This window comes from Peromyscus maniculatus, chromosome 21 (genome assembly GCF_049852395.1).
Source record: "Peromyscus maniculatus bairdii isolate BWxNUB_F1_BW_parent chromosome 21, HU_Pman_BW_mat_3.1, whole genome shotgun sequence".
Classification (NCBI taxonomy): Eukaryota; Metazoa; Chordata; class Mammalia; order Rodentia; family Cricetidae; genus Peromyscus; species Peromyscus maniculatus.
In genome coordinates this window covers 13,280,688-13,308,299 of record NC_134872.1, presented here as the reverse complement: position 1 = coordinate 13,308,299, position 27,612 = coordinate 13,280,688, and the positions used below count along the sequence as shown (strand labels likewise).

General features: G+C 47.4%; 1 protein-coding gene across 3 annotated transcripts in view; it reads right to left on the bottom strand.

Annotated features, from left to right (window-relative positions):
• The window catches only part of Cabin1 (calcineurin binding protein 1), a 128,404-nt gene that overhangs the window by 84,385 nt on the left and 16,407 nt on the right, over positions 1-27,612 (bottom strand). For all 3 annotated transcript variants that reach the window (XM_076558630.1, XM_076558632.1, XM_076558631.1), the window contains exons 8-19: positions 27,346-27,495; positions 25,443-25,729; positions 24,433-24,601; positions 22,439-22,575; positions 21,666-21,883; positions 19,430-19,508; positions 18,877-19,064; positions 17,641-17,793; positions 16,557-16,751; positions 12,678-12,920; positions 11,302-11,458; positions 8,389-8,504 (exon numbers count right to left, since the gene is read on the bottom strand). In XM_076558630.1, coding sequence (XP_076414745.1) covers positions 8,389-8,504; positions 11,302-11,458; positions 12,678-12,920; positions 16,557-16,751; positions 17,641-17,793; positions 18,877-19,064; positions 19,430-19,508; positions 21,666-21,883; positions 22,439-22,575; positions 24,433-24,601; positions 25,443-25,729; positions 27,346-27,495 — 2,092 coding nt within the window. The remainder of the gene's footprint in view (positions 1-8,388; positions 8,505-11,301; positions 11,459-12,677; positions 12,921-16,556; positions 16,752-17,640; positions 17,794-18,876; positions 19,065-19,429; positions 19,509-21,665; positions 21,884-22,438; positions 22,576-24,432; positions 24,602-25,442; positions 25,730-27,345; positions 27,496-27,612) is intronic.

Sequence of the window (27,612 nt, the reverse complement as noted above, 5' to 3'; positions counted from 1 at the left end):
TGGGCTGTGGACTGTGAGGGCCTGGCAGGACTGGGGAAACTTTCCAACTACAACAATATAGCAAACCAGTTATATCTCTGGCTATGAAATGTTATGACTAAATTTATACCCAACTTTTGATAAACATACATTCCTTCCAAGCATCCATAAATTTTTGCCAAAACTAGATGAAAAGTAAATCTATCTATGTATCTATGTATCTATCTATATCTCTATCTATGTCTCTATCTATCTATCTATCTATCTATCTATCTATCTATCTATCTATCTATCTATCTATCTATCTATCATCCATCCATTTATCCATCTACGCAAGCATTTTACCCACTGACCACTTCATAAGCTCTGAGTGCTCGCTCGCTCGCTCTCACTCTCTCCAGCGCTCTCACTCGCTCACTCTCACTCTCTCTCCTTCCGCGTCTCAGGTCTCTCTGTATAGCCCTGGAACTGGCTATGTAGAGCAGGCTGGCCTCTAAGTCACAGAGATCTGCTTGCCTCTCACTTCCAAGAGGTGGAATTAAAGGTATGTGCTCTTTTTATTTAAAGGGAGGGAAAAAGCAGAAACAATCTTAGCAATAAAAAAAAGAAAATTATTAGAAGTACTTAGAGATGTTTTAAATAATACACTGAACACCAGAACCACTTTATGTTATTTTTGTTTGTTTGTTTTGGTTTCTTGAGACAAGGTTTCTCTGTGTAGCTCTGTCGGTCCTGGAACTTGCTCTGTAGACCAGACTAGCTTCAAACTCAGAGATCTGCCTGCCTCTGCCTGATTAAAGGTGTGTACACCACCACCAGGCACTTTACATTAGTGGGACACTATTCCAAAAAGTATGACTTAAGAAAAATCTATAATCAATAAATAATCAGCAGTAGTAGTAGCTAAAATTTACAGACACAAAGACCAGATTCGGGGTGGGGAAAAGGAAATGATCTAGATACTGTCAGGTTTTATTTCTGAGTTAAGAACAGTGTACTCGAAGTTGGGGTGAAGGTAGGAGTCAGGGTGGAGGGTAGGGGTAGGAGATGAATATGATCAAACCATACTCTATGAAATCCTCAAAAAAGTAATACAAATGTCATAAAAAGAATATATTTACATTTAAAATGCCTGAAAAAATCAAAAAGAAGAAAACCATTTTGTAGCCAGGCATTTAAACCTGAAATCCCAGCTACTCAGAGCCTGGGAAGGAGAGGTCAAAAGTTCAAGGCTTGCCTGAGTTAAGTTCAAGTTGTCAGTCTGAGCAACTCAGAGAAAACCTGTCTCAAATAAACACACAACAGGGCTGGGGCACACCTCGGTGGCACAGGACTTGCCTACTACGCACAGGGCCCGTATCCATCTCCAGCACCATTACAAAAAAGAAACTACTTGATAATACAAAGAGGAAGACATTCAACTTTCATCTCCAAAAGCTCTGCTGCAAATCAGTCCTATCTCTGGCTATGAAATGTTATGACTAAGTTTATACCCAGCTTTTGATAAACATACATTCCTAGCTAAGCCCTCCCACTATGTGTGCCTAAGGAACACGCTGAGGTGCCGGGTTGGTGGCAGGCTGGTAGAGGGAGCAGTCAGAGAACTCTTACCTGATCTACTTAACTTATGTGCATCTGCCCTTTCTTTATTCCTCACTGTCCCTGTCCAGAACCCCAGAACCCAAGCTGCACAGGATGTGGCAAAAAGCACTCAACCTCATCAATAACGGTAGAGTGAGTGTTACAAAGAGAAAGAACAAAGGGATCCTCTCAGATCGGCGTCAGTGTTTAAGTCTCTATGTATACGGGTCTGGCAGCGGGTCAGGGGAGACAGCTCAGTATATACAGTGCTTGCTACACTGACATGCCAAGGCCTTAAGTTTGATCCCCAGAACTCACATTAACAAGTGGGGTGTGGTGGTGTGTACTTGTCAGTCCCAGCACTGGAGACACAACCAGGTGGGCCTGGAGCTATCCAGCCAGCCTAATGAGGCACAGCACACGAGGAAAAACAACACCTGATGTTGTCACCATTGTCCCCACCTCTATATACAGACACAGACACCCACACATCCTGCAGATACACGAGCATGTGTACATATGCACACCTACACACAAAAAAAAACCCTAAAAACAATTATTTTTAACAATTTGAAAACAACCTACACACACACACAAACTAAAACAATTATTTTTTTAAAGACTTTTTTTTTTAAGATTTATTTATTTCTTATGTATACAGTGTTCTGTCTACACGTATCCCTGCAGGCCAGAAGAGGGCACCAGATCTCACTATAGATGGTTGTGAGCCACCATGTGGTTGCTGGGAATTGAACGCAGGACCTCTGGAAGAACAGTCAGTGCTCTTAACCTCTGAGCCATCTCTCCAGCCCCTAAAACAATTATTTTTAACAATTTGAAAACACACGTTTCTGGTGGTGTTTGGCTAGTTTCGTTTCATTCTTAGTTTTTTGAGACAGGCTCTCATTAGAGCCCTGACTGGACTTGAAATTCACATCAGTTCTCTTGTCTCAGTCACCCAAATGTTGAGATTATAGGGATAAGTCACTACACTCAGAGAAAATATGGTGTCAAAAAACTATGTTGTGGATGTGGTGGGATAGCCCAGTGGAGGGAGAGGCAGACAACAGTGTTTGTTTGGTTTTGGTGTTTGGAGTCAGGGTATTCTTGTGTCCTGACAGGTCTATGATTTGATTTGATTCAATTTTTTTCTTTTTGAGTCTTGCTATGTGGCTCAAGCTGGCCTGGAACTAACTACATACTCTAGGCTGATCCTGACTTCACGATCCATCCCCTTTTTTAGCTTTCTTGGGGCTGAGATCACAGACTTGCATCACTATGCCTTCTAACAGTTTTTGTTTTTGTTTTTGTTGTTATTTGGTTGATTTCTGGGACAGGGTCTCGCTCTGTAGAGTAGGATGGCCTCATGCTCAACTCAATTCTCCTGTCACAGTTTTTGAACACTAGCCATGTGGCACTATGCTCAAGTAAGCAAGGTTTCGGGTTTTGCAGGCTGGGGTTGAGCTCAGGGCCTTTCACATGGTGGATAAGCATTCAGCCACTATGCTACGTCCTCAGCCTGAACATTTGGGGGTTCTGAAACAAAGTCTATTTCTGCCCAAGCTGGCCTCAAACTCCAAATCCTCCTGCCTCTGCATTCCAAGTGCTGGAATTCCATAGTATACCACCTGGCTGGGCATTCTTTTTATAAACATGTGCACATGCACCCAGAACACAAATTGGTGGTAGATGTTACCATCATACATCCCCCAAATGATTTAAAAAACAAACAAACAAACAAAAACACCTTAATACCATCATTAGGGGATTTTTTTTTTAAATTATGGAAACAAGTATTTACAGAGAAAATGATATGCAATGTCTAAGATTTACTTAAAAGTAAGAGATGGGATAGGGACGGCACGGGAGTGACCATGTATCACAATAATGACTTAACGCTCAGTATTTGGAACTATACTGCTCTTTCTATTTTAATATATATTTGGAATTTTCCACACTAGAAGTTAAAATAGTTTATGTATTCATACAATAGTATCCAACAAAGCAATTAAAACAAACCAGATTTACTTCTACCAATGTGAATATACTTGTGTACTGAAATGAATAAAGGCAAGAAGTTAAATACTATATATTTTCTTACATAGTTTTAAAAGGTGGTCTGGTAATATGGCTTAGCAGGTAAGGGAACTTGCCACCAAGCCTGGAAAACTGAGTTCAATCCTCAGAACCCACAAGGTGGGAGAAGAGAACCAAGCCTTAAAAGTTGTCTTTTGACCTCCATACATGCAACGTGGTCCATGTGCTGGCTCTCTGTCTCTCTTCTGTTTCTCCACATCACTCTCTGCCTGTCTCTGTGCCTCTCTTACACACATACACACACACACACACACACACACACACACACACACACACACAACTTTTTAAAAAATTTTGGAATATTAAAATTCCATCAATTATATATTGTTCACTAATAGGTAGATATGTAATAATTTAGCCTAAAACCTGCTTAATGACAGACATAATGTCATCTTTTTTAATCAGAAGGCACATTTCCAGCAAATATAGATTATTAGTATGCACACAATCTGAGCACATAGCACACAACGTAAGAGAGAACCATCCAGAAAATAGTAGCTTACAGGTGAGAGACTACCTGAGCAAAATGTAGAGGAATAGGTAAAAATTCCTCAACCAAAACACAACACCAGAAAGACTACTAATTCAAGACAAGATACAACCTTACAGGATGTCTTTCAGAGAACATCTGCACTCCATCCAAGGAGAAACAACAATTCAAACAAAAGGATGTTAGCCTCAAAGCACTCTCAAGACACAATCCTTGTAGGGTAATAGTGGCATACACCCATTATCTCAGCATTCAGGAGGCAGAGGCAAGAGGATCAGGAATTCAAGGTCATCCTTGGCTACAACAGCAAGTTTTCGGTCAACTTGGACTACATGAATGAAACCTTGTCTCAAAAAAGACAATCCTTTATGTCAGACTATGGTGGTATTTTATTTGTACTGAAATGTGATTTTCATTGTATGTTAATAAATAAAGTTGCCCAGGGGTCAGAGCTATTAGAGCCATAGCAAGACCATGGTGGTGGTGGTGGTGGTGGTGGTGGTGGTGGTGGCGGTGGCGGTGGCGGTGGCGGCGGCGGCAGCACATGCCTTTAATCCCAGCACTTGGTAGAAGAGCTAGGTAGATCTCTGTGTGTTCAGGGATATAGCCAGCATTGGAGACATACGCCTTTAAGACCTGGAGGGCGGTACTTACAGGCAGTGACAAGGCAGTCATGTGTTTGAGTTTACAACCAATGAGAAGGCAGAACAGAAAGACTATTTAAAGACAGACACACAGGAAGTAGCTGTCTTTTGGGGAAGCTAGGAGCACTGCAGGAGGTAAGATTTTAGCTCTGAGCTCTGACCTCTCAGCTTTCTCTTTTACATTGGTTCTGTGTTTCTTATTTTAATAAGACGGTTGGTTACATCTACATCAGACCATATACCTGGATAAAAAATTATTTATGCTCCTAACTCCCACAGTACCTAGAATGATGAGTGCTCAGTCAGCACTTCTGGGAAAGTGAATGAAGAAGTTATTCTTACATTCACGCAATCGTTCAAGAAACTGGGCAGAAGTCTCTGTCAGCCACGGCTCACATCCCTAGAGATGCTTCAGACTGCAAGACAAAAGGTCTTGTTTGACCTCAGCCCTGCCACTGAACAGGGGAGAGAGACACAAACACCAGCTACAAGGTGCCAGGCAGCAGGTGGCACAGGGTAGACAGAATGGGGAAAGCCTCTTGGAAAAGGTGGGAAGAAAAGTCAGTCATGTAGGATCCAAGGAAAGTAATTTGCTAGGGAGTCTGAGGAATCTCAGTGGGTCCTGAGTAAGAAAACTAGGAACTGTAAGCAAAACACAACAGTAACTCATCATTTCTCTTTCAATTCATCTGGCTTATGAAATTCAGCATCCAAGAGACACAGCCCAAGAAAAACTAGGAAGAGGACAATCCACTGGCCCTTTGGCCTACTCTTCCCCCTCACTTCACTCCCCAACACAGCCAGCCTACAAAGGTATCTGTTCTTCTCCTTCTTGTGCGTGTGTGCGTGTATTATGAGTATCTGCATGTGTATGGTTAACACTTGTGTGCATGAGTATGTGTGTACATGTGTGCTACTGTGTACGGAAGCCACGGGCTGACACTGGGAGTCCTCCTCAGTTACTTTCTACATTATTCACTGAGGCAGACAGGCGACTCTCTCAACTGAACCTAGAGCATGGCCGTACAGCTGGTCTAGCTCTCCAACTTTCTCTGGGGAGCCTGTCTCTGTCTCCAAGCACTGAAATTACAGGCAGGCTGCCATGCCTGAGGGCACTTACACAGTGCGCTGGCTGCTCTTATGTCAAGCTGACACAAGCTGGAGTCATCAGAAAAGAGGGAGACTCAGGTGAGAAAATGTCTCCATATGATCCGGATGTAAGGCATTTTCTTAATTAGTGATTGGTCGGGGAGGGCCCAGCACATTGTGGGTGGTGCCACCACTGGGCTGGTGGTTCTGGGTTCTCTAAGAAAGCAGGCTGAGCAAGCCATGTGGAGCAAGCCGTTAAGTAGCACCCGTCCATGGCTTCTATATCAGTTCCTGCCTCCAGGTTTCTGCCCTGCTTAAGTTCCTGTCCTGTGGGAGCCCGTTCTCGGGTTCCTCGTGGCTTTACTCAGCAGGTCCACATGGAGGATGATTAGGACCACGGGCCTGAGTGCAGGTGTCTGAGATGGCCTGCACTTGGCTGTGCTGGGGAAGGAGGTCTTTTGCTCCACCCCTTGGCGTCTCTATAAAAACCCTGGGGCAGAGACAGTCAGTGCCCGTTGGAAAAAGTTCCAGGCCCTCTCGAGGTTATCCTTTATTTTCTATCTGTTTATCTCCACATTCTAAATCCTTCTATCTAATATTCCCTGGTGCTTGCACTCAAGAAAACTCTGGGGAGCTATGGGGTTGGTGGGTAAACGCCTCGCACCTTCCTGACTTCCTTCAGTGATGGCCATATAAGCCTTTATTTAAATAACCCCTTTCCTCCTCGACCTGCCTTTGGTCATGGTATTTCATCACAGCAACAGTAACTCTAAGACACATAGGTTCTGGGGATCTGAACTCTGGTCCTCTTCCTGTACAGCAACCACTGAGCCATCTTGCCAGCTTCTCTGCATGAGAGTGCTGCCTACGGAGACCTAGAAGCAGATGGTGTCTCTGCACTCTAGTAGAGGAATGAGGGCAGCGGCTGACTGCTGGGTAGCAGTACAGACTTTGCAAACGGTCAGGCCCTGTGCACACAAAAGCTCTGCACACCTTAGTCTCCTTCAACCCTGTGATAGTTAATCTTGGTTGTCAGCAGAACTATGTCAGGACTCAACTAAAACCCAAGCTGCTGGGCACTCCCAAGAGGGATTTCTTAATTGGATTATCTGAGGCGAGAAGACCCACCCTAAACCTACGCTATACGCGCTGGTGACAGCACACACAAAAGACCACACAAGAAGGAAGCTTCGCTTTTTGCCTGCTTGCCTTCACTCCTGCTGCAAGTTCACCTATTCTGATGCAGCAACTGGTATCATGTAAAATAAATAAATTGTGTGTGTGTGTGTGTGTGTGTGTGTGTGTGTGTGTGTGTGTGTGTGTGTGTGTATAAAGTCCAACTTCTTCCGGATTCCAACACAGACTGAAAGCTAGCAGCTCTCTAGAAATCCTCCCAGACTCCAGGACCAGATTAGGACTGCTGTGGACATCCAACCTCATGGACTGAAACAACTACTGGATTCTCAGCTTTTCCATTGTGAGACAGACATCACTGGACTACCCAGACTACAAGTCAGTCTACTAAACCTCCTTTAATATCAGTTCCATCAGATCCGTTCTTCTAGAGAGCCCTGACTCACACAAACCTGCATTTATTCAGAAATGAACCAAGTGAACAAAAGTATCTACTCTCTCTGACTTTCACAGCAGCACAGAAAAGTCAAACAACACACCCAGATGTACATTCTGGAGTGTGCCGATAGGTCGGAAGAGACTGTTGAAGGCGGGGCCAACTAGAGGGCACTGACTGGGGAGGAAGGCTGAGCACAGCGGCTACGTCCACCAAACAGAAGTTACCTAGCAGAAGACAGCAAGCTTTTTAAAGGGCAAACAACAAGGATTTTAGGCCTTGTAAGCCGTGCAGACTTTGCAGCTTCTAGTCCTTGTCAGTGCACAGTAAAAGCAGCCATAATTGCTATGTAAATAAATAAATTCCCCAATAAAATTTTATTAGCAGGTATACAGGCTGGGCTGGATGCCTTTCCCTTGGTACGTCCAAAACACTTGATGCTCCGTAATTTGTCTGGTGCTAATTGGCCTCCTACTCAGCAGAGACCAGGTTCATGCCTCGTATCTCTGATAAGCCCAGAGAGCTAACACCAATCAGTCGTAGTGGGCAAGTTCCAGAAGACCGTCCGCAGTCGCTAGAATAGCTACTAACTTAACAATCAGGACCTGTGATTTCATCAGGATGTATGTTAAAGGCTCAAAGACAATGGAGTCAACTAAATATGGACTAAAGTCTTTGAAACAATGAGCCAAAAGAAACCTTTACTCTTTTAAAGATGATTATCTCAGGTATTTTATCACAGTAATAGAGAAGTCACAGGAATCAAGTTCAGATTTTCTTCAAGGTTCAGTCATTGCATCCATGCATTAATCAACGATGCACAACGAGAACACTTACAGGCAGACAAACACCAGCCCAGGGGAACCAGCAGGGCTCCACCGCCTTTCCCACTTGCCCCAACCTCCTACTGGCAGCCCAGGACCCAGGGGATCACTCACATAGAATCGCAGCAGCGCCCCATCTGAATTGCAGCACCAGGACCTCCTGCCCAAGTATTCATGCGCTGTGTTGAGCAGCATGAGGGAGGACGGGAGCATGGGCATCTCCGACATCCCTGGAAAAGCCAGACCAACAGACAGTCAGTGCGAACAACAGCGGCAAGGGGACTGCACCCAGGTCTCTTCTTCAGGGACTTTCTCTGTCCATGACCACAGACGTTCTCTCTCCTGTTTCTGTCTTCTGAGTACTTAACTGGCTTTGGTAGGCAGTCTATGCTTATCAAAAGTCAACTGAAACCATACAGAAAATATAAATGAATACTTCATTCACAAAACAAAACAAGACAAGACTGTCCTAGCCCCTGAGAACCAATACTGGCATCTGCTGCCTATCACTCAAAGCACCTTTCTGTGCTTTTCAAAGAGAAGGACAAGTTACAATAATAGAACTCACTGAACTACCTGTACAACTTCTGAAAATTCTTATATTTAGGTTTACTTGAATACTGCAGAAGGGGAGAAAAACCATTAAATTGCCATTAAATTATTATTATTAGTTCCTTAAAAAGTCTCAGTATTCTTGAAACTCTGGGTCATACATAAGCCATTAGCAACTTTTAAGTGGCTCTTCTTTTGTGGGGGCAGGGAAGGTAAATTAAGACAGAACATATTTAAACAGAAAATACCAGAAGGCATTGCATACAGCTACACAAAGCTTAAATGTGTTTTACAAAAATTTGCTATTTGGTCAGTCTCAAACAAAAAAGTAAACATCCTCCCCCCCAAAAAATCCCTTCAGATAACAAAGGCTCAAACCATTCCAGTCTTCATGGGTTCCTTAGTTTCCTTTTTTTTTTTTTTTTTGTTATTTTGTCTTTTTTTTCCCCCCAGAGCTGAGGACCGAACCCAGGGCCTTGCACTCTACCACTAGGCTAAATTCCCGAACTCCTTAGTTTCCTTTTTCTAAGGTTTTATTTTTGTGTCTGTGTGTCTGAGTCTGCCGTGTGTGTGAGTGCCCGTGGTAGTCAGAGTGCTCTGGATCTGGGTGTCTGGGAGTTGCCTGACATGGGTCTGCTTAAAAATTATGAGTTTTCTGCCACACAAAAGCTGCCTCTCCTTCCCTAAAACTACAGTTTGAACTCCCCGTGTAGGAGGCAGCTTGCCTCAGGGCGGGACTTGCTACCTCCAGCTGTCAGCTCCTTCAAGTCCACAGCAGCTGCAGGGTCTACTACTTTAGCTGAGGTCGTCCCGTCCCCGTCCCCCCCCCCCCCCCCCCCCCCGTGACTAGAGAGACAGCAGGATGCAGCACGGATCTTAAAGGTCTTATTAATAAAAACAAACCCGGAGCCAGGGATTGGGGTGAACGCTGGAAGATCAGAGAAGCAGAACGAGCCACAGCTACCTCACCTTGCCAGTTCCTCAGTCAATCCTATTTCCTCAAACTGGAAGCCTGAGTCCTCATCAGAATGGATCTCAGCTGAACTGCTGCTAAAAGCCTAAAAGCTTAACAGGGCCTAAAAAGGCTCTAGTTCCTGGTCCTCACACCTTATATACTTTCCTGCCATCACTCCTGGGATTAATGGCGTGTGTCACCATGCCTGGCTGTTTCCAGTGTGGCTTTGAACTCACAGAGATCCAGATGGATCTCTGCCTTTAGAATGCTAGGATTAAAGGTGTGTGTGCCACCATTTTCTGGCTTCTAAATTATCTAGTGGCTGTTCTGTTCTCTGGCCCCAGATAAGTTTATTAGGGTGCACAATACATTGGGGAACACATTGTCACCACACAGGACAGCTCTGAAAAGGCACTGTCACTCCAGAGCTCCCTGACAGCCTAGCCAGGGTCTGTGAGGCCAACACCACCGGCTAACTTCTCCCAGCCAATCCTGCTGCTTCCCCATTTTATAAGAACTGGTGTGCCTAACAGACAACAGTCTCAGTGTCCGCGTTGAGTAACTCAGCTCATAAGGTCCCTCATTACTCAGCCACCAGTGTACTTAACCCTGAGCCACATCCTTGGAATTAAGTCTGGTCATAGGATAGAAGTACTTTCTCACCCCACCTTCATCTGAAAAAGCCAAGTGGTTTTTTTTTTTTTTTTTTTTTTTTTTTTTTGGGGGGGGGGGGGTGTCCTCCACTAGCTAGCTCTCTATAAATGAGAGGATACCAGGATTTTGTCCCAGAATTTGGTCAGCTCCCATCCCTCAGTTCACAGGACAGTGGGAAAGACACAGCACCTTGCCTGTCCATAGAACATGCCTGCTCTTCCCTTCCCTGGGCAGGCTGCTCTAGCTGAGGACGCCAGTTCCTCTTGTTTGCTTACTTGCCCACAGCACTGTTCTTTCTTTTCTGAGACGGGATCACTCTATGTAGCGCTAGCTGTCCCAGAACTGGCTATCTAGACTAGACTGGCCTCAAACTCAGAGATCTGCCGCCTCTGCCTCCCGAGTGCTGGGATTAAGTGTGTGTGCCACGATGCCTAGCATTTGCCAGGAGCTTTTAGAAAACTCTTTGGTATGCATAAGTAATTTTCATTTTTATAAGAAAAATAATTTATATTTTCTATAGTTACATTTATATGTGTAACATTTATAGTTACACCTTTTTTACTACCGGTCTTTTGGAAGTACAACTTAATACTATTTGTCAAGAGTTCTACAGACATTCATGGGTAGAAATTTATACTCTAAAAACAGTTGAGCAGCAGCAAAAGTCCCCAGGATCTGTGGGTACCCAAGGTGGGCCCCCAGCATGAGAAACAAATCCCACAGGGCTCCAGAGGCTGAACAAGCGAGACTGCTCCCTAAAGGACGCACCTACTCACAGCCCTGGAGAAGGCCTCAGGGCCCTCTCACACAGGCCCAGACACGGGCGAGCGGGTCAGGCCTATTCCTCAAACCTGCTGATGGCACACCTTCGTCTGCTGGGTTCTGGAGCTGCTGCTGGTGGCACAGGGAACGGAAGGTGTCTTCCTCCTGCCAGATGATCCTGTGCAAGATGATCCAGGGCAGGACTGAGGACACATAGGGCTCCTTGGGCTCCTCCTGTACAGCCATGCTGCAGTCGATGACCTGGCAAAGGGCACCAGCACATTACAGCAGGTCAGCCTCCCCACAGCCCTCTGGAAATGAGCCCACGCTGCAATGCCTTCTGGGAGAGGCGAGGCATACCATCTGCCTACCCCTACGGCTCTAACCCGGGAATACTGACCTAGCAGTACCCGTTTATCATCAGACAGTCCCACAATGCCCAGTGACAATCACATGGTCTTTCCTCATGCACATGCAATTACTGACTGTGGCAAAGGGAGCTAACAGCAGGGGCAGGCAGGCATGGGAAACTCCTGAGTCCTGTGGGCAAACACAGAAGCTACCATGAAAGTGAGAGCAGCAACAGGGTCTCGGCATAGAGTGATCAGAGACACGCCCTCGAGGTGTCCAGGTAAATGACTGTGGAATGCTCAACGCCCAGAAAGGGCAATGCATGAGGGCAGAGGACACACTCACAGGCAGGGGTCCCAGAGGGTGGCCCCCAATAGCTCTAGCCAAGAAAGTAAGAGGAGAAGCAGGCTGGGGATCAGTGCACACCCAGACAGCATGTGTAAGGAGGAGGAGACAGTCTCATATTTCAGTGTTTAAAAGGGGCCCGTGTGGCGGGACAGTAGCTGGGCTAAAAAGGTACAAGGTACAGGAAGGGCTACTATAGGGCTGTTACAGTTCACGAAAGACATGGCCGAGACCTGCACCTGGCTGAACAAAATGGAGGGGGAATAAACGCTAGAGAAGTAACACTCACAGCCAGAGTGTAAGTCTAGAAGATAGCAGGGGCACTCAAAGGAAGGGTTTCTGCCTCAAAGCCTGCCTGGGCGACACAGGGTACTATGGCCAATCTATGGCTGCAAGGGCAACCCTTCAACTACAAGTTCTAGGGTATCGTGGGGGTAGGGAAGCACAGCAGGGATCCAGACCTGGGCTCCAGTCCTCACTCTTGCAGACTCCCACTAAATGCAGACAGGACCTCGTCTCTAAGCCTATTTCTGTCCCTCTGGAACAGGAAGTCTGAGGACCTTTTTTATACCATTGCTATACCAAGTCTAGACCTCGAGACAAAAGCAGTCCCCAGGTCTGCATCCGTGGACAGCGACCTCCTCAAACTCTCAAGTTCTAGCCAGAGAAGCCAACATGTCCCTTTGGGGTACGTAAGTCACAGTGCTTATCAGCCAACCTCAGAAGGGTGTGTCGGAGAGACACACCGCTGAGACCGCACAGGGCAAAGGGGAGCGGGAGTCACCTGGATGAGGTTGTTGGTGAGCCGGACGAGGCCGGTGCTAGAGGAGGACTCCTTGAGGATGCTGCCGCTGCTGTCCGACGACAGCGCCTGCTCGATACCTAGCAGCAGCTGGGTCACTGTGGCCACCCACTCCTCCTTGGCTGCAGATTCGCTCGAGTTCACCATCTGCTGGACAGCCTCGTTCAGAGCCACGTCAGAACATTCAAAACACTGCCTGTGGTCCTTCAGCCGGAGCAACGAGTCCTGAGCACAGGAGACACCACATGGAAGGTATGCTGTCAGCTCTGCACACTGGGCCTCAGGCCGGAGCCTGGGAGGGCACCAAGGACAGCAGCAAAGAACCAAGAGCAGGCGCCACTTCAGCGGTTCTCAGACGCCTTGAGGCATCTGAAGGGCACACACTGACTCGGGTGCAATGGCAATACAGCAGGCCACCAGCCAAGGAGCTTCTAGAAAAATGCTTTACTGTTGCACCTAATCTTCCCATTTATAAAGCTGGGCCTCTGTGAATGGGACCACAGAGTTGGCAAGTAGCAAAACTGAGACTGACTGATTCCTTTGTTACCTCTTGTGCTGGTTTGAATGAGAATCGCCCTCAAAGACTCATATTTGAATACCTGGTCCCTAGTTGGTAGAACTGTTTGAGGAAGGATTAGGAGGTGTGGCCTTGTTAGAGAAGGTGTGTCACTGGGGAGGGCTTGGGGCTTTAAAAGGCCACACCAGGCCCAGTCTCACCCTCTGCCTCCAACCTGCAGATCAGAACACATGCTCTTAGCCACTGTTCCAGAGCCTGCCTGCTACACACTTCCCGCCATGACAGTCACAGACTCACCCTCTGAAATGTTCTTTTATAAGTTGCCTTGGTCATGGTGTCTCTTCACAACAACAGAAAAGTAACTGAGACACTTCTCCAATGTACTGTGTCCCTCCACTGCCAGGTCTTGAGGAGTGAGAGGGCGGTCTCAGCAGGGTGACAACATGCTAAGAGGAGCTATCTCACGGTAGAAGGGCATGAACTGAGGCCTCAGAAGGGACAGCTGGCCAGTAGCTGATGAAGTCATCATTCTGTGAGCCCCCTCTTCTCCAATGCCCCTCTCAGCCTCAGCCATGGCATCACTCCTTGAAGGTACCGTGAGTATTCCATGAACTGAAATGCATACCACACCGAGCACAGTGCCTGGTGCCCGGGACATCAATCACTCTTAGAACACCAAACAGAGCCATGACTTCTATGTTAAAATCTCTGGGGAAGCCATCAACTTTCTACAAAGCTCCTTTGAGGAGGGAGAGGAGGCCCAGAATATAACCCATTTAAACACCAGGGAAATGGGCTTTCACCAGTGGCTGTGCTTCAGCAAACAGTGTGTGAACTCATAGATCTGACAGGCAGCTTGTTGGACCAGCAGGAAGCACCTACTGCCTGCCCTGTGCCCACCTGGCTCAGATCCACCACCACCCCCAACCCCAAGCCTAGGCCTAGTGGCAGCTCCTATCCACCTTTCTCTGGATGACACAGGTATGGGAGCAGAAATGTCCCAAATGCCTTTGGAATATATTGCAAAATTTGAACACAAACCTTTCTCCCAACTCACCAAGCCAGGAAAAGGGAGCCTCTGCTTCTTAGAGAAAGCAGCTTCCTTGACCAGGGGGCCACTGGGGGATGGGCTATGGAGTATACCTGTGGGGTCCAAATCCCAGCTGACTCTTTCTGATCAAAACTGACCACGCAAGAGGCAGATATAAGAACATGCACACAGATTTCTGTCAAAGTTGGCAAAGGTGAGAATCTGCCAACAGTGCTCTAACAGAACATACTCTGGCTCAGGGCCAGAGTGAGCAAAAAAGCAGATGAGCTGCCAACTAGTGTAGAAACCAAATTAGCGCTCTCTGTGGGCAACACCACTGCACACCCAAACAAATAAACAGAAAACAATAAAAAGGAACGGGACTCTCATTGAGGGACAAGGTTCAAATAAAGAGGTAAAAATCAGTAGGGTTCTTAGAGACCAACAATGTTCAGTTAAAAAGGATAGTAACATCTAAAATTAACTCAACAAGAAGGAACCATTGCTATACTGAGGAACACAATGAGCAGCTTGCTAAACTGGGACCTCTTTCTTGTATCCCCCCATCCATGAGGAGGATTCTGAATTTGATCCCCACTCCAGAAATGCCAAAGCAGGCAGGTTAAAACATGTAAAACAAAACATGGCTGTTGCTGGAGGCCAGTAAGGGCAAATGTACTTTTGTCCAGTTGGTGGTGTCCAGCCTCCTGCCTCCTCCCTCTAGAACACTGCAGCCTTCCTGACTACTGCCAGGTACAGAGGAATGCCAGTCCTCTGTGTGGAATAACTTGAGTAGATGGGTATTGTTCCAGCTGAGGAAATGTTATCTAAGTACATGAAACAAACTTACAAAGAACAAAATCACAACCATTTGAAAATATGAAAAGATTCTGACAACATAAAAACTGAGAACTTTGTATGTAAAAACAAACAAAATAAGAATAAACTTCATGATTTAAAAGTGAACAACATGCTGGCAAAACAAAATAAAACTATCAAGATCCAATGAGAAAACATGTTACCTTTAATGATTAAAAAAAAAAAAATCACTCCAATCAACAGAAAACACTCTCAATGAAAATCATTTCTTCCTAGGAGCAGAAGCTCCACAGTGCATGGCCCAGACCTCAGAGCAGCCCATAACAGAGGGCAACACTCCTCCCAAGGAATGAGCACCCAGCCACATCTACTGATGACATCACCAGCAGGAACAAGACAACATCTGAGCATCTGAGCCATCCTTCAGAGTAGAGAGGGCTGGCCCCTTCCCTCCTCCATTCATATTCCACCTGATCATTCATCAAAGGCTAGCTCTCCACACACTATCATTCTAAGCAACCCTTCAGGTAACTAAGGTCAGGCACATTTCATTAGGCGTCCTGCCTCACCTCCTAGGCCAGGAGCTAAATAAAGCCTCCTTCTTCCCCTCTTCCCTCCCCTCCTACCACGGCTGAGGAGCCTCCCCATTTGTTCTCACAGCCATACCGCCTAGGGGATTTCCCAGTCCAACAAAGCTAATGATTAAAATGCCAAATGAAAAGGCTGGGATATTACTATATTCTTTCCAAACTGGAAGGGAAAGGGCCCAATCAGTTAATATATATATATACTGTGGTTAGTGCATAAACCATAAGGAGACAGAATTCCAGGCCTGTCATCAAAATCATTACTAGCATCCATGTTTGTCTCTATCCAATTCAGGACAGAGGGCAGTGGTAATACTGACTGAGGCATCTCCACAGTGTCTGCTATGTGGGAGGTACAGCATCAACATCATGAACAAGAGGCATCAAAGGAGTCAGGAGGGCACACATGACTTTAACACAATGCTAGCGTTTTTCTTCAACATGCAGTCAAATATGAGTCTGTATTTTATCTTGATTCTTTACACTGCACAGATCTTATCAGTTTTACATCTACTTAAAATTAAGTTACAATGCAATAAAAACAGATTAACAAATGAGTAGATGACAGGTGGATGATACCTTGACTATTCTTTCCTCCTCTGTCTGGCAGAAGTTCAGTCAAGTGTGGGCTCACCTTGAGCCACACCTAATACTAAAATCTAAACTCCTAGGTTCTAATATCATCCCAGTCTTGACCGTATTTTTGATCTAGCATCATCTTAGAGGGTAGGCTAAACTCCCACTGTTCTCTACCAGTTACATGTTTTCAAAGGCTAGCTCAGAACTTACAGAGGTGTACACACACACACACACACACACACACACACACACACACACACACACACACAGGCAAACACAAAGGCAAAGGCAATATAAACATGAATGGGGACCCAATGGTGAGCACATACCTGCAGCAGAAGCAGCTGGGCTGGCCTCTCAGGAATAGAAGTCATAAACTCCAGGTGTTTGGCTCGGTCAAATCCACTGGTACACAAGGTGGGCCGGAGCAGATGCACCACAGCCTTGTAGTCACCTGCCTCAAACAGCCGCTGAATCTCCTCCAGCGACTGGCACCTTTCCAGAGACTTCAGGTTCTTATCAATCTGAAAAAGGTCCAAAAATGTCGCCTAACTGTAAATCCCTCACCTCCTCCCTGACTTAGCCAATGTTTGAGTCCTCTCATCTAAAGGAGAAAGCCAAGACTACACTCTAGCACTCCGCTTCAGCAAAAGCATACTAGACTCCCCACTCAACAATATCTGTGTTCACACAATGCACATACTCCTTCAGAAATATTTATGCTAACACCAAGGTATATTCAAGTCTTTAAAACCAAACACACAGCCACTGCAGAAGCAGCGGAGTTCTTGAATAGTATCTGCCAAAACAGTGTGAAAGCTTCCTGGTCACAGTTCAAAAAGCCCAACTTCAACAACCAATGGCTGCCTGGCTGCCACAGACTCAGAATGAGCCAGGAGTCGACACACATTATTGACCCACAGGGCCCTTTCTGGCATAGGCAGCAGAGCACCTGGTCTTAGCCTGAAACAAAGGTAGAGGGAGGTAGAAGCTTGCAGCCATGTGAACACATCAGATGTAGAACTGCAGCAGGGCAGAGGGAGCGCTGTGACAAGAGAGCCATCCAAAGAGGCCTGGCACACACACTGTACTGCTCTTCCAGTCCCACAGCCAGATCAGCTCTGGTCTGCACAGACAGCACTTCCCTCCAGTCCTGCTGGGGCTGAGCAACAACACTTCCAAATCACACTTGGTCAAAGCTTCCACACTTGCCGCTGGGACAAGCTCTCTGCCAATGGAGTCTGTGCCAGGACTGTCTCCCTAGACCTGCTCTGCCCTCATCCAGGACCTTCTGCTCAGCATGCCAGCATGCAGGCATCTCTTATTCCACAGGAGCAGATCAGGTCTAGTCTGACTAGATCGACGCAGAGTAAGTCTCCCACCAAGAAAATACCATTAAAAACGTCTACTCACTTCCTCCAGAGAAACAACGGAGTCATTGTGAAGGTTGGGCAGCCGGATGACAATGTCCCCTTGCTCAGCCCCTGCCTCTGCCTGGATGGCACTGGAGCTCTGGAGCATTTCTGTGCAGATGTCATAGTTCTCCAGGGCTTGTTCCATGTCTCCCTAGTCAGAGGAAAAACCAAGAAATGGGAGCAAAAAGTAGAGAGCTAATTGTGTTGTCTGGTCCCATACATTCCTGATCTCAGTAGACGCAGATGTCCTTAAGCTGGTTTCTGTTTATTTGCTAAAAGACAGGGTTTTGTAGTCCAGGCTAATCTGATACTATGTAGTACAGGTTGGCCTTAAACTCTCTCCCTCTAAGTGCTGGGATTACAGACATGTGCCACTAAGTTTTTAATTGAATATTGCTGTGCCCTCACCCACCACCAAAAGGGGCTCTCCAGAAAAGTGGAGCTAAACAAACATGAGTTGAATGACTAATGAATAAGGAGTGACCCATACCACACCTCTGTGAGACAAAGCATCATTCACCATGTCATAGGTGAAGACGACACCAATGCCACCTCAGCACAGACCCAGAGTTAAAACCAAGGCCTGTCCTAACTCCAGACCTGACCTTCTTCACATTAACTGTGCTGCTTCCCCACACTGAGCTGCTGCAGCTGCTGGGATCCAGGCCGTCTCTGACACACTCATCTCTGACACACTCATCTCTGACACCCTCGTCTCTGACACACTCGCCTCTGACACCCTCGCCTCTGACACCCTCGCCTCTGACACGCTCGTCTCTGACACACTCGTCTCTGACAGACACCCTCTCCCAGTGCACCAGGAGCCAGCAGTGATGGGTACCGGTGAACAGCCAAGCCACTCTGGCCTTCCTACCTAGGCTCTAAGGAGAAGCCTGCCTAGACCCTCAAAAAGCAGGTAAGTAGTTCCTTTTGGAGTGCCCTGTTCGTTCTCCTGTTACTTCCTGAGCATTCTTAGGAAAATATAAAGGATCCATCAAGACAGTCTGGAGTAGGAGTTGCTGGGGAACACAGGATCCCTCCCAAAGCCCTGTGGTGGGCCCTGAGGTACGTTCCAGAATGGCAGCCATTGGATGGCTGACATGCTGGCAATTCACCACCATGCCTCACTTCCTCCCACCAAGTCCAGCAGAGTCATGAATGTACATTTCCTCAATATAGCCAGTTCTCTGCCCTTCCGGTCAGGTGCCAGGGCACATTCTGACATGGAACCAACCTGTAGTGCCAAGAACCGTGCTTTCAGCCAGTAAACACGGACAACAAACTCCAGCCAGCCATCCTCAAATAGGTCCCGCTGAGATGAGGCAAAGGACAGCTGCAGGAGGTCACCCAGGCAGTGGGTTCCCGGGAAGTCAGGCCCAAACCTGCCAGTCACCACACCAGCGGGGCAGTTCCGGGGAGACACTGAAAACATCAGGCCAATGTGACACTTTCAGGTACATCATCCAAACACCCTCCCGCTCCCCCCAGGCCACCTTCAGCCCTCCCTATAGTAGCCCACAAGTGTCCAGGATTAGGTACCCTGAGTCCTCAAAGACTTATAGCCCCGAGCAGCAGGATACAGAGTTGCAGAAAACATGAGAGCTAGGAGGAAGCGGGCTGCTAATTTCACTGACCGAACTCTAAACTTACCTACAGTCTACCAGGAGGGATTTTAAAGGAATGATCTGAGAACCCTCCGGGAGACACACACAGCATCACCACTCTGGCTTCCTCCAGCCTACGGGGGTTCAGAAAATCACCACATCAAGAACACAGATGCCTCCTACCTGTCGAGCTTCTGCCTTTGGTCAGTAGCCACTGGTCCAGCTGGAGCTCCATGCAGGATAGAGACATCAGCATCATGTCCTGTAAGACAAGGGCAGGAAGTGTGGGAATAAACTCACAAAGATTTACTAAATCACGAGGTGACCAAACTAAAATCCTCAGGGATTCCAAGCTTGGCCTCAAATGACTATGTAGCCAATGGCTGACCTTGAACTTCGGCACCTCTTGTTGACACCGCCCAAGTACTGGGCTTACAGACATGTGCCACCATATTCAACTGTTTGCTCCAGGGCTAAGGAATTAACCCAGAGTTTTGTGCATGCTTAGCAAACTTTCTACTAACTGAGCTACATCCTCAGCATTAAATTTGCTTTTTATAAAACTGCTTAAAATTTATTTATTTACACAATTTTTTTAAAATGTTGTATGAGAATATGTGTGTGTGTGTATGTGTGTGTGTGTGTGTGTGTGTATGTGTATGTGTGTGTGTGTGTGTGTGTGTATGTGTGTATGTGTGTGTGTGTGTGTGTGTGTGTGTGTGTGCACGCACTACAGCATGAGCGTGGAGGGTCAGAGAACTCTGCAGAGGTGGTTCTCTCCTTACACCTTTACATGGGTTCCAGGAATCAAACGCAGGTAGCCAGGGCCTCTTCAACAAGCACTTTGAGGTGTATCTTATCTTGCTGCTCTTAAATTTACTTTTGATGAAAACATAATTCTTATTTCCACCTGTTTTTTATTTACTAAATGACAATCATGGCTACTTGCTAGGGTATTTAGAAAAAACAAGGGATGGCTCTAGCTGGGGAAGAAGCAATTGTCTGTCACCTCACCTTCGGCCAGGCCAGGCACAGGCTATTCACTGTCAACATTCAAAAGTGCCAGCAATGTGATGCGTCATCCCAGGGTACTAAGGAAGCTAAGACTGGGTGATGGGGTGCTGCCAGCAGGCACAGCTGGGAAACAGGCAGTCCCATTTCTGGACCTCAGATGCTGGCTCCCGCTGATTCACATTATTCTTGGGGAGAATAAAGCTCCTTGGGGGTAGCCCAGTGAGATCTGCTCGGTGAGGAAACAGCGGCTCTGCAGACACATCAACTCCAGCCTGACTCTCAACCAGAACGATCACCTGGGTTGGGTCCTGTGGTATCTGAATGAGAACGGCCACCACAGGCTCACACTTGACTGCTTGGTCCCCAGTTAGTGGAACCGTTTAGGAAGACTTACAGAGTACGGCCTTGTTGGAGAAGGTGTGTCACTGGGACAGGTTTGAGGTCTGGCTTACAGTCTGTGGCTGGAGATGTGAGATCTCAGTTGAGCTCCAGCATCATGCCTGCCTGCCATGATGGTGATGGACTCCTACCCTCCTGGAGCTCTAAGCCCCAAATAAGCCTTCCTTCTTTAAGTTACCTTGATCATGGTGTTTCATCAGCAGTATAAAAGTAATTAAAATAGATGGCTCTCCAGTTCCTACCTCAGTACCCAGCATTCTACCTTCAACACCTTCATCAAGAGAAGTGGGCCTGCTAGCCTGTCTCCTTGAGCTCTAGAAAACACCACAGCAGGAACCTGTGATAGCGAAGACCGTAGACAGAGTCGAGCAAGGCTAGGCTCCCAACTGCTGGGTGACTCCACTACTCCCCTAAGCACCCTACCTCGCTTCTATTCTGGTTTCTCAACTGATAAATATATGAATAGGGCTGGGAATATAGCTCAGTGGTAGAGGTCTTATCCAGCGTGCACAAGGCCCCAATACCACACACACACACATAAAAACATTTTTGTACAAATTAGTAATAGTTCCTAGCCTGTCAATACAGCCAAAGGCTTCCTTTTCCTTCCCCTGCAAGCCCTCCCATCTCAGTCAACAACACTAGACACCGTCCCCAGTGGCTTCCTTCTTCTTACTTCTTACTCAATCCAAGTATCTTGCCAGTTGTGTTCCGAACCTCAACTCCTCTGCACTGCCATTAATGGAACCTGTCGCCACCACGGCTCAATTGGCAGCAGCCTCTTTCCAGTCTGCTATACTCATTCGCACCCCCAGAGTATTCCACTAGGGGTCTTTGGGACACAAGACAAGCCATGTGGCTCCCTGCTTCAAACTCCACGATGGCCCAGGTTCCAGACCCAGAAGTAAGTAGAGCAAGTGGGCTGGACACATCAGCCCCGCACCCGTCAAAGCCCCGTGCCACTGTCTCCCAGCATCACTGACACTGGCCCTGAAGAGGCCCCAACCTTGATGTGCTTGTTGCTGCAGTCCCTCAGTAACGGGTTGGGCAGGCTGGTGCTATGCCTCCTCCAGCTGTGGTAGACACTAAGAACGACATCCGCTAGGCCCGGGGGCCACCTCAGCAAGAACTTGTGGCCCATGCTCTTCAGATAGCGCATCATCAGCTCCAGGATGCCGCCATTGGTCAAGTTCTCCATCAGGAACTCATGCACATCCTGCTTCTCTGTCCAGAGAAGGAAAATAACCTCACCAAGATGAACAGGCCCTCCTGTGCCCAGTTTCTCTTCTCTTCAGAAGAGGACAGCTTGGGTCCTTCCTTCCCCCACTCAATGTAGGTAAACTAAGGCCATACTGCAGTGCTAAAGCCAGGCTTTCCAGGGTTCAGAGCGGCTCCAGCACTTGTCAGTGGTGAACAAGCCTCTCAAGGTTCCCATGTCTAAGATGGGTATCAAAAGGGCTGACCTCCAAGTGCTGCCATGTGCAGTGAACGAGATCACATGCACAAAACACAGTGTCTGGGACACAGTGCACACAGAATATAGATGTGCTAACACATATTCAACTTGCAAAGGCAAGCCTCTGAATCCAGTGTTAGACGCACAGCCTCAGGAGCACAGCAAGTATGCACCTGGACCCTCAGCTGACCACAGGCAGCTCCTTCACCAATGCTCATGAAACAGCCCAGAACCATCATGCAGAACAAAACCTAGGCAGGTTACAGGTCGATGGAAGGAACAGTTCCCTTCAATGGATCAATGATCACATTGCTGATTCCTACCAGATTCCATGAATGTGGCTGAATCAAAGGATAGTCGATGAGGTCCCACATTTGAGAAGCTCTCCAGCTTGGCTTCTGACTGAACTTCATAGTTATTAAATGGATCATCTTCCTCCTCAGGGTCCAGTTTTCTTAACCTATATGGAACATGCTCAAATCACAAAAGCCATACCACTCACTGTGACAAAGCACCCCAACTCCTCCAGTAGAACAACCACATTGAGCCAAGATAAAGTATACTGAAACAGATAGATGAGAACACCAACAGCCCAGCCAACAGCCTCCAGGAGGTGCTGCCTCTCTCCAGACTTCATCAAGTCTGCGACTGGTCTGTACCCACACTTGTTCATTTATATCACCAACAGATAACTGCTAAGCAGCAGTCATGTGCCAGGCACAAAGGTCAGTACCAGAATACAACCATAAATACAAGGAGTTGGCCAACAGGAAGCTCATCTCTTGATGGGAGAGGAGGACCATAAGCAGGTACTCACATACAAACAACCCAACTAAAGGACTAACCACAAGTGCTTGCTTTCAACAGTCTTGGGGACCTGCTTTGGGGAGCAGAACCAGAGGGCACACTCTCGGGCTGACAAGAGTGAGGGGCTAAGCATGAACAGAGGCTCAACCCAGAACAACAGCTGTGCTGTGGGGCCATGTCAAGCCCATCTAAGCTTTATCCCTCCATGGCTCCTCGAAGTGCAGACCCCACCCTCCAGACTCTTCCCTAGGACCATGTTTTGGCCACCCCTGTAGCTTTCTCAACCAGCTCCTCTATAGCACAACATTCAAGGCATCTGTAAATGTCTCTATCTGGACACTGACAGTAACAAATATTCAAACTTCACAGAGACAGACTCAAATAAAGTAGACGTTAACTCCACACAAAGAAGGCAGGGTAGGCCAAGCAGGGCTAAGAGGAAGACAGGACCACTCAACTACAGCACAACCCTTCACTCTTCCAAAGAGAAACCTTTTCCTGTACATTTCAGGAAAAACACAGCAGAAGGCATTGCATCTCCACCTTGGTTCTCCTTAGCTGTGTACTGAAAACAACCTTTATCTAAGAATTTTATCCTTATGGGAAAGAAGGAGGGGGCAAAAAGCGAGATTAAGTATCTTGATATAAAATGGATATATAATCTGCTAAAGCTTCTGGATTCCTCTTGCACTCTTGACAGAGTCATCACTGAAATAAATTGTCACTGGTCAAAAGCCGAAGACTCTAGATCTCTTGATGGTGTACTGATCAAACCCTACTCAGGTAACTGTGAAGGGAGAAAAGGCATAAACTCACAAAGACAGCGGAAATGAGAGAGGAAGTCCTGGCAGACTAAAAATATGCCACCCAGATGTTATACAGAAAGATATGATGGACCAGAGCAAATTACACTCTACGCAGAGTGGAGGAACAGGGTACCAAAAAGCCCGGCCACTGGAACGACAATCCTAGAAAGGCTCTGGACAGAGAGCCTGGGGCTTCTGAAGAAAGACAAGACCAGAGCAGGAGGACCAGGAAGGACTTAGTCAGGAGAGGCCCAGGTCCCTCCTGTTTCTCAGAGTCAGCACCTTCTCCCCTAGGATTCTTTGAGGGTCATGAAGAATCAATAAAGGAACCAGATCTTCCTTCGTCTTCTCAGAATGCAATGGAATCATGGAAAACAAAGTCAGGCAGGCACACACCCACCGAAAGACAGGTGGCTTCCTTCCACGGGGTTTCCATAAGCATGTGCAGCAACCCTGAAGCACCCCAAGAAAAAGTGGGTGCCCCCACCCCCTGAGCCACTCATCTTGTGATAATTCAGGAAGTACCTAGTCCCCAACCAGTCACAGCTCCTGTATTCAGGAGAGAAGAGAAAAACCCAAGAAGCCAACTAGTGAAATCAACACTCTGTAGTCGGTACCCAAAGGGAGGGGCAATAATGGGCTGAAATGCTGCTGAGACGGAAGGACAGCAGTCTGCAGCTTCCTTCAGAAACAGAGCGCAGTACCTGGACGGCAGGAACTTCACCAGAAGGCCCTGGAAATCCACTTTCTCCTCCTTTTTGCACTTGGTGTTTCGGACACGGGCGGACCTCCGCTTGGCTGTCTCCCCACTTTCCTCTACGGTCTTCTTACGCTTCACCCCTTTCTTAGATTTATCTCCCCCGGAAACATCACCTTCACCGAGAGGGAAAATTAGGACATGACACAATGGCCACACACCCCCACTGCTTACACGTCCGCCGGCACTGAGCTCTTCTCTAACCGCCGTCAACTCTTTCTTTCTGACAGCAGAGACTCCTGAGGCCCTGAACCCTCATATCCTCCGTGAGCTGCGGAGACCCCCAAGCCAGGGCTCAGAACTCTCTCACCTTCAGTACTAACCAACTGCAAGAGCCTCTGGGGCCTGGGTCGATGTGCCTGGGATGGGCAGAGCCAGTGGCACTGACCTTAGCCAAGACCCACAAATCCCAATGACAGGACTAGAGCAAGAGAACCAGGACGTATGGAGAGAACAGAGGAAAAAGAAACAGCCATGCCCACAGTCATTCAGAAACTTCTCTAAATGCCAGACGGTCTTCTGTACAGTGGCAGAAGCATGGGAGCTTTCGGTAAAATCTTTTGACAGGTTCAGTGGTAATAAAAATGCACTATCATCCATGGTAACGACTTTAATGTTTTCTAAGGTCAATCTAGCAGGAAAGCAGGACCAGCAGCAAGGACATGCCAAGTCACATCACGAGGGGGAAGAAGAACTTTAATGCCAAGACTTAGCAGCTGGCAAGATAATCTGCCAAGGAGCAGCATCGAGAACCCCATCCCCTGAATGTCAACGCTTCTGTACTAGCCCTGGGGCCAGGCTGATCAGTTTTCTACCAGGCTGGAGCTCTCATTTTTACTCAGGCCGCAAGGACCAGCATGATGCCCTTCCCTGGAGATGCCAAAGTCCCCTGCTCTTGTTCCTGCTGGGCTCAACTTAGGTAGGCTCTCCAGATGTGACTTCCCAAGGTCTACTCACCCATGGGAGCGCCTGTGTCCAGCAGGCCAGGGCTGTGCAATGGGAAGCTGGCTGTGGTCACAGAGGTATAGGACAGCACAGGCTCAGACACAGCAACAGTGGGGTTGGTGCTAACAGGACTTGGCTGGACCACACTGACAGGTGTGACCTCTACAGAGGGTGCGAGTAGCTGGCTGGGATCCTGGTAGTCAGACAGGTCAATCCTCTTGCCAAGGCTGGGCCTTGGGGGTTCACAAGTGGTGAGGTGATTATACATAGCCAGCAAACTCTCTCCAAGGCACTTCCACCTGCAAAGAAAGGGCCACCATACCTGGTTAGCACTTGTCACAGAGGCCAACTTGACTGTATAGATTCAGAAGAACTGTTCCCAGAAACTGCGACCTCAACAGAACGGGGAGAAGGCAGTAAGCATTTTGTCACCATCATAACCAACAAAATGTTGACTCCAACATGTGCTACAGTGGAGAAGCCCAAGCCAGAGCAGGTGCAGTGACTGGCATTTCCTGTTCCTCACTGTTAGAACTCTGCCCTCACTCCAGCTGCATCGCACATGCTTAGTTCAGGAGTTAAGCAAAGGGTCTTGCATCTTACAACATCACTGTGTGATGGTGACCACATGCTTGTGGTGTGGTCACACAATCAGCGCATGCATGGTGTAGCTCCCTAAGCCCGCCTGGACACAGACACCACCCTCTCTGTGTGTTCTGTTCTCTCTGTCCTCTCTCTCTCTCTCTCTCTCTCTCTCTCTCTCTCTCTCTCTCTCTCTCTCTCTCTCTCTCCCTCTCTCCCTCCCTCTCTCCCTCCCTCCCTCCCTCTGCTCTCTGCACGTCCTCATTCCCCAGGCCTGGTTCTTACACACACCTCTTCCTCCTAATAAAGCTCTGATACTGGGTTTTGTCGTGACCTTTCTGCACAGTAACCAGCGCCGCTTATCATTCTTACATTCACCCCAGCAGAGACCCCTCGAGTTCTATTCCATTACATCATCCCCTACCAAAGAGGGATGCTGCTGCCAGTTTTTAAGGAATAGCACATAATGTCCCCAAGGTCACCTAACTACCAGCACCAGGACTGCCATGAAGGGGCACAGGAGAGAGGCTCTACACCACAGCGGCAATGACTGAGTAAGGTCACTGAGGGGAAAGGGGTTAGGATTATATACCCGATGCCAGGACATGCTAAATTTAAAGACTCAAGATTTAACGGCAGAATTTGTGTGTGCATATTTATGTTTGCGACAGTCTTACTATGTCGCCCCAGCTGGCCTCAAACTCACCCTGCAGTGCAATCTGGTCTGGAAATCAGAGACTCACCTGCTTCAGCCTCTTGAGTTCTGGGATTTCAGGCATGAGCTTGTCCATAACACCAGAATTTTTAAAGCAAAAATTAAATGCCAAAGCTTACTACAGTGCTAAACTACCCCAACTCCAGTGGGCCACCACTATCAGGTCTGCCTTCCAGGAAAGAGAGGCTCTCTTACACATTCCAGGGCTCACAAAGGCTATGCTGATGCCCATCTTACACATCTTACATCTCATCTGGCCCTGCTATGAACACACAACAGCCAGGAAGCCCACACCTGTGACAAACTCCAGGGTGCCAGGTTCTCTCCTGGTTGATGGCTGCCAAGTGTTAGTGTTCTTTCCCCTTCTCAGTAGAGAAGACTGAGAAGGACAGGAATATTCCTAGTGGCTGGGGCAAGCAGTTTACACTGGGCATGCTCAAGAGAGCTAACCTGTTTTTTTAGTAGCCTGCAAGTAGGTACATGCCTCCAGCTCTCTAGCCACTGTGCACCAGCCTTACCCCGGCCTCCAGGCCCGGATCTGGTCTGGGGTTTCTCCCTTCTTTGTAGCGGGTATCTTACCAGCCAACCCAATATTCCTAGAGAAACTGGATGACCTACGTGAGGAAAGGAATGGGCTGCACTAGTTTCAGGTCCGGTTCCTTCTCCCGCACGATCAGAGCTTGCCTCTTCTTCCGCAGCCCCAGAGCCTCGTCTATAATGGCCTGTGTCTCCGCTGCACTCACGGACACATCGTGAATTGACATGTCACTAAAAGTGTAGAAAACAGGAGTTTACAGTGTTAAACTAGAGTCAGTGCTAAAATTTTACAGACAGGGATACATTTAAGTTAATACACTTCCATCAATAATTGATTTTTCCTGAATA